At 42.9% G+C, this 7,323-nt stretch overlaps 1 protein-coding gene across 1 annotated transcript in view; it reads left to right on the top strand.

Moving 5' to 3' along the window:
• The window catches only part of tonsl (tonsoku-like, DNA repair protein), a 25,150-nt gene that overhangs the window by 8,325 nt on the left and 9,502 nt on the right, over nucleotides 1-7,323 (top strand). Inside the window, exons 10-18 of the mRNA XM_016661838.1 lie at nucleotides 1,608-1,749; nucleotides 2,230-2,362; nucleotides 2,393-2,462; nucleotides 2,546-2,999; nucleotides 3,312-3,505; nucleotides 4,005-4,105; nucleotides 4,196-4,352; nucleotides 5,235-5,313; nucleotides 5,396-5,703. Coding sequence (XP_016517324.1) covers nucleotides 1,608-1,749; nucleotides 2,230-2,362; nucleotides 2,393-2,462; nucleotides 2,546-2,999; nucleotides 3,312-3,505; nucleotides 4,005-4,105; nucleotides 4,196-4,352; nucleotides 5,235-5,313; nucleotides 5,396-5,703 — 1,638 coding nt within the window. The remainder of the gene's footprint in view (nucleotides 1-1,607; nucleotides 1,750-2,229; nucleotides 2,363-2,392; nucleotides 2,463-2,545; nucleotides 3,000-3,311; nucleotides 3,506-4,004; nucleotides 4,106-4,195; nucleotides 4,353-5,234; nucleotides 5,314-5,395; nucleotides 5,704-7,323) is intronic.

The raw sequence follows: 7,323 nt of genomic DNA, 5'->3' as shown, positions 1-7,323 counted from the left end.
CCTCTCTTTCTTTCTTCTTTCTTTCCTTCTTTCTTTTTCCTTCTTTCTTTCCTTCTTTCTTTTTCCTTCTTTCTTTCCTTCTTTCTTTTTCCTTCTCTTTTTCCTTCTTTCTTTTTACTTCTTTCTTTCCTTCTTTTCTGATCCTCTTTTTTCTTTTTATTTTGTCATTTTTCTTGCCCTTTTCTTTTTCTTTCCTGTATTTTGCTCTCTTTCTTTTTTCCTTCCTTTTTCTTTCTGTTTTTTCACGTTTTTGTTCCTTCCTTTCTTTCTTTTCTCTCTTTAGTTTTTTCTTCTTCCTGTTTTCTTACTCATTCTGTTTTCCTTCCTTTTCTTTATTTTTTCGTTTTCATTTTATTTCTCCTTTTCTTTGCCTTTCATTTTTCAGATCACGTCGTCTAATTCTGCAGCCTGTAGAAACATTTGCTGTAAATTTGATCTTTATTTTTTTCTGTTTTAAAGAAGCTGACTGCAGCGTTGGTTTTATTTCAGACCCGATGTTCGTGGTTTTCACACTGATCTGGTTTCTCATAGCAGCTTGTGAGATGATGTTTTGTTTTATTTGCTGCTGTAGCTGAGCTTCTGCATTAATCCAGACTAACAGAAATAATCAGTTGAAATATTTTCTCCTGTAGATAACAGATAGAAAATATGACTAAATGCACTTTTCAGTCACTTTTAATTTGATTATATGTTTAATGCTTTTGAGTATTGTGGTAATTAATCCAGCTGCAGATCTTTGCACCGGCGCCATTGACTCAGATCTGACAGGAACGTCGGCGCTGTGGTGGAGATGATTTACCACTCTGTGGTTTTTAGCACTTGTTGTTGTTAAATGATTTAGATCAGAAATGATCAGCTTAACCAAGGTTTCAAAAGGTCAACTTTAGTTTGCTTCTTAGTTTCCCTCGTGGCTCTGATGTATTTCTAATACAAACCACTAAGTTTTACTTAAGCTTTTCAAGAATTGCCGCTCTCACAGGGAGATGAATGTTTGGGTGCAGCAGCATCAAGTTGTTTCCAAAACGTTTCCACATGTTGCAAATAAACCTGAAAAAAATTTCCGTCTCTCAAACGTTCTCACATATTGGGACTTAAAGATAACTTTGATGTATTTTATTAGGATTTTAAGCCACAAACTGGTGCATAAACGTGAAGTGAAAGAAGTTATCAATAGTTTTTCACATTTTTTGCTAAAAGATTCCAGAACTTTCTATGCAGTTCTGGAATTGGCAGCACGTTGGAAAAACTCTATTGTATTGGTTCAGATTTTTTTTTGTGTGAACTTTTTATGTTTCTTTTGCTGCTGGAAGCATTTTTACTCTATCTTTTTTACTTTTGGACAGTCATGATGCGTAGGCCTGTCACAGTGAACAATAAATCAATTAATCGCATGATAAATTAAAATTGACTCAATAATTTCCATTTGCTTGATGATGTGAGTTATGACAACATTTTAAAGTTTAATTAAGTTCAGTTTAATATTGAGTCCCAGTTTTGGAGGCAGCCATTTTGGAGCAAGATGCTGCCACCACCAACAGGATTATTAATGCTCACCAACAAAACAAAATGTGGCAACCAGTCAGGATATTTTCTTCTCATGAGTTTAGTTATTTCCGTTCCTTCAGGGTGAGACTCCGATGGACACGCTGCGTCACTGGCAGAGGACGTACAGGAAGGAGCTGGACGAGGAGGCCAGGCAGGAGTGTCTCTGCACGGAGAAGCTGCTGAGGAAGGCGGCCGCAGGAGGAGGTGAGCCGTTACCTAGCAACCCCGGCGGAACTCTGCCCGTTACCTAGCAATCCAATCTCAGCTCCAGCACGTTTGGTCAGCTGGTTTTAACGCTGTAGGCGCTCTGTAATGGCTGCTGGGAAAGACAAGTGTTTTGGTGACTTACCATTCTGAAACCACTTCCTGCATTCTGTTGGTTGTGCAGGAGGTTCCACTTCTGCTTTTCAAAGATGTTTGGTTGTATAATTGCTCATCTGTTTGCAGCCTTTTTCACGTGCGAGGGTAAATGTTGAGTTGGGGGCCAGCAGCAGATTATTTGGATTTAAAGTGACAAGAGGCCCTAAAGGACTGAAAACCAGCAGAAATTACCAGATTAAAATCTCATAATCAAAGAATGATTTTGTAATGAACATGCTTTGTTTCACATGGACCTATTCTAAGGCCACCTTTAAAATAACACTGCTAAATACTTTTATTTTTCTCAATTTCTCTTCAACACAGTTCCTGCTGCTCCGGCTGCAGCCAAGCCGTTTGATGCCCTGCAGGACAGCCAGCTGTTTGATGCAGAGAACTCAGAGCCCCTCCTGGCCACCAGAGGGCGCTCTTTGTCAAACCAGGACAGATCCAGCCCCAGGCTGTCAAACCAGGACAGATCCAGCCCCAGGCAGCGGCCGAGCAGCGGCACATCGAAGCAACACAGAGCCAGAGGCACCGAGGGCTCTGTTTTATACGGGGTAATGTTTGCAAAGACAACATTAGAGTTGCTTTTGTTTGTGAACTAGAGAAAAGTAAACCGGAGTCTGTCTGTGTGGTTCAGACGTCCAGCAGCAGCTCAGACAGCAGCGACTCCGACAGCCCGGTCAGTCCTCTCCGCCCCGTCCGTCCCAGACACGCCGTCCCAGCCGCTCCGAGTCAGAAGGAGAATCCCTCAGCCCAGGAGCCGCTCAGGACCGAAAGCACCAGGGAGGCCCCTGCGCCGTGCGTTTTCCAACGAGACGAGTACCACAGCGCCATCCGCAGCTTGGGCAGCGCCAAAACTCTTCGTCAGGCTCTTTCACAGCCGCAGTTCTCCAGCGCGCCGACCGTTTCGTCCGCTCTGGTTCCGGAGGACGAGTATCTGGCAGACGACTGGTTGGAAGACGATCTGGGTGAGATGCAGCCGAAGAAGAAGAGACGGCTTCGAACCGATTTTAACGAACCAAGACGGGAGGAAGCGGCTTCGTCACTGGCTAGAAGTCAGAATCATCTGAGCGCAGAGACGTCCTGCAGAGGTAACCACTCCTAGTTTCACTTTCCTACTGCTCAAAAGGCAGCAGCTAACAATTATTTTAGTTATCGATTAATCGACTATTCTGACAATTAATGGAGACATCTTCTTAAAAACTAGTACATTCTGCAGACTTTTCATTTAAGTCTCGTTTATACAAGATTAGAATTACATTAATAACATGCAAATAAACAATTTAATTGCTTTTTAAATTGGAAAGTACACCTAAAGGCAAAAAAAAATTTTTATTAGTAATCTATTTATTGTGATTAATCACGATTAATCATTTGATCCCTATTGGGCTCTCTTCCTTTAGGCGCTGTGTCGATCTCGTCCAGCAGGGGGCTCTCTCAGAGGAAGAACGGCTCGCTGAAGCCTCACCAGGTCAAGGTGACTCAGATGCCAGGGATGGTGAGGCTGGGCACACGAGAGGTCAGCAGGTCAAACAGCCCCTCCGTTCCAGACGACGAAGACATGAGGCCTGAAGCTCCTCCTTTGGTGCACTTTCAGGTGAGACGCCAGATACCAACTTCAACTAAACGCTGTTTATTTATACAGCACTGACACAAAGTAAAGTAAGCTTATACAGTGCTGTATAAACTTAAATTTTAAGTTTCTTCCTTAGTGAGGCGTTCGGTCAATTGTTGCTTTTCTCCCCCCCAAAAAATGGCATAAAGAAGTTTAACTACATTATTTCTTGTGGATTTTTATTTATTTTATTTATTTTTTTTTTTTTTGTGGACTAAAACATGATTCAAGATGGCGTCTTTGGTGCTTCTCTGAAGTCAGTTTTCTTGGCTAATGAAACTTTTTCTGACTTTATATTCCGGGTTGGGATGGATTCATTTTGACTTGGATAGTCTGTATTTAGTTTGATTCATTTTTCTTTTCAAAGTGTCTTTAAAATGAAATTTGCTGTGAATTAATGCACAGACTGTAATTAAATCGTTCCTGATGTTGTATTTGAAGGTAAATTTGAGTCTCTTCCTGGTTCCTTTGTATATTTTAGCCTCTGGCTCCTGCTGCTCCCATACCAGCATCACTGCCTCCACCAATCAGAATGAGGGTCAAAGTGCAAGAAGATGTCTTCCTCATCCCAGTTCCACAGAGGTTTGTGCTGCAGAAGCCCTGGTTTCAGATCTGGAGGGTTCTGGGTGATTTTTTCCCAGTTAAAACCATCATGCTGGGTTTTATTTGCAGCGAGGCGGACTCCTGCACCGTGTCGTGGCTTTGTGAGCAGGCAGCTCAGCGCTACTACCAGAAATGTGGCCTCCTGCCGCGCCTCTCGCTGCAGAAGGAAGGAGCGCTGCTCTCACCACAGGACCTGCTGCTGGCTGTGCTGCACACCAACGAGGAGGTGAGGGATAAATAAAGGAGATTAACCAATCAACTTTAGATAAACTGATTAATCGATATCTTGCGTCCATAGTCCTTTCTGCAGCTGAACAGAAACAAAACTGAAGTTATTATCTTTGGACCTAAACAGGAACGATCTGGAGTCAATGCACAGCTTCAGTTATTACAACTAAAAACCAGCTATCAGGCCAGAAGGTGATGAACTCTGACCTGAACCTCCAGAGCCACATTAAGACAGTCACAAAGTCGGCCTTCTATCACCTGAAGAACATCTCCAGGATTAGAGCACTGATGTCTCACTGAGATCTAGAGAAACTCATCCATGCATTTATCTTTAGTGCATGGTTGATTACTGCAGCAGCGTCTTCACAGGTCTGACTAATAAATCAATCCTCCAGCTGCAGCTGATCCAGAACGCTGCTGCTCGCGTTCTCACTAGAACCAGGAAGATAGAGCACATAACACCAATTTTAAAGTCCCTACACTGGCTCCCTGTAGCTCAAAGAATAGACTTTAAAATAATTCTGTTTGTTTATAAATCACTGAACGGTTTAGCATCACAATACATTAAAGATCTGCTGCTGCTGCATCAACCTTCCAAGACCTCTGGCTCAGGTTCTGGTTCTGGTTCTGATCTGTATGCCCAGAACCAAACATGGAGAAGTAGCATTCAGCTGCTACACACCACAAATCTGCACCACTTCCTGAAAACTGCAGATCAGCCGAAACACCGAGTGCCTTTAAATCTATAACCAGCTGTTCAGAGTTGCTTTTAAAACATAATAAATGAAGCGACAGCAAAATGTAATGTTAAGAAATGCCTTGTTGCTGAAAGGTGCTATATAAATAAAATTTGATTGATTGATTGATCGATTGATTGCAGGTTTTGGCTGAAGTTTGCTCCTGGGATCTCCCTCCTCTTCCTGATCGCTATAGGAAGGCTTGTCAGAGTCTGGCAGTGGGTGAGCAGCACGGACCGTAATGCAACAGCAAGTTTTCTGTTTCTTATTTATTTGCTGTAACCAAACGTGTCTCCGCCTCCAGACGAGGACAGACGCGTCTCCCGGCTGTGCGAGGTCCAGGACGGCGGCCAGTCCGTGTCGCTGTGCGGCCTCAGTTTGGCCCCCGCCTCCCTCAACCCTCTGCTGCGTGCCCTCAAGCTCCAGGCCAGCCTCACTGAGCTCCGCCTCTCTGGGAACCGTCTCCATGACGACCTCCTTCCAGAACTGGTTGCCACGACTACCACCATGCCCCGCCTCCGGCTGCTGGACGTTTCGGCCAATGGCATAACGGGGGAGGGGCTGGAGAAGGCTGTGGAGGCGCTGAAGGGACAGAGTCATCCTGCATATGCCGTAAACCTCTTCAAGTGTTCACACTCCTCCCACTTTTCTCATTTCTAGTCACATTATAACCACAACTTTCACAGAGAAGCAGCAACACAAAGTACACTGCAAAAACACCAAATCTTACCAAGTGTTGTTGACCTGGTTTCTGCTGCAAATGTCTCACTGCACTTCAAATAAAACTAAACTAAAATATAAATAACTTTTCAGTAAGATATAGGAGCTTGTTTTAAGTCAATAATTCTTTAATACTGATAAAATTGTTATTGATTATTTCACTTTTATTAAGTAAAAAATGTCTTGTTATAAGTAGAGATGCACTGATCCGATACTAATATGTGTATCAGTCCCAATATTGAAAAAATCCAGCTTTGGGTGTCGGTGACAATGTGCCACATCCATATGTTCTAATTCCATGTTTGTAAAGCACTGTTGTGCTTTATTATTTATTGGGGNAAAATCCAGCTTTGGGTGTCGGTGACAATGTGCCACATCCATATGTTCTAATTCCATGTTTGTAAAGCACTGTTGTGCTTTATTATTTATTGGGGCATTTATTGGGGCATGCCATTAGCATTACATAGGGAAGAGCAGTGACTGCGCAAGGCAGTCACTGCAGTCACTAATCCTATGTATTATGTACATAGGATTACATAATACCTATGTAATCCTATGTAATGCTAATGGCATGCACCTATTGTTCTACACCCAATAGAATGTCTCTTTATATTTTTATAAAGAGACATTTATAAAGATATGTTCCCTTAATGCGGCTCGTACCGCGGCATGCCCACCAACAAAAGTGGTATCAAAACGTGCGGCTCGATGCCAAGATGAGAGCTATTATTTTTATTGGGGATCGGAGTTACGATGGCGACGTAAAAAGCGAAAAACTAGTGAAATTTCCAACTGCCAAACTGCAGAGTGTAACTGCCACCAACTGCCACTTTTTTAGTGAGAAACGGAGTGGATTTTTGACCCCAAAACAATTTTAAAATCGCCCTCATGCCTACAAAATATGCTCTATTGGTATGGAAGTCAGTCATGACATTGATACGTATGCCTGCTTCCGTAAAATGTTTTCGAAATTTCTCTAGGGCTGACGGTTTTCTGTCAAGGTGCTTCAGAGCGAAATCATGTGACCGGGTAGCAACAGGCTCTCAGCCATTCATTTTCAGACTTTTCTGAAAATTTCTGAGCTCAGCGCACACCATTTTTCTCTCATCGCTGCTATTTCTGTGAGTGACCTACAGATATGAATCGCAGGACTATTGGAGTCAACAAATAGCCCTCTCATACGGTTCAAATGGTTTTTGTATCGGCCTTACGGATCCTGAACGGGAAGCAGTTGTTCGAACTGCTTTTTTCATTAAAACTGACTGTGTATCTCATAAAGATAGAAATCCTTCTCCAGCTTTCTGTCTCACACACACAGCAGTTGGCTGAGGGCCAATCGCTATAGCAACAGAATACAGAGAAAGGCAGAGCTGCTGGTTTGGACTACAAAGACTGTAGTCCTAAACATGGCGGAACACTTTAATACAGAGGGCAGAGCAGAAGGTCAGAACTACAACATGGTGGAACACTTTAATACAGAGGGCAGAGCAGAAGGTCAGAACTACAACATGG

This window comes from Poecilia formosa, unplaced genomic scaffold (genome assembly GCF_000485575.1).
Source record: "Poecilia formosa unplaced genomic scaffold, Poecilia_formosa-5.1.2 Scaffold345, whole genome shotgun sequence".
NCBI lineage: Eukaryota > Metazoa > Chordata > Actinopteri > Cyprinodontiformes > Poeciliidae > Poecilia > Poecilia formosa.
This window is presented reverse-complemented; position numbering and strand designations above follow the sequence as displayed.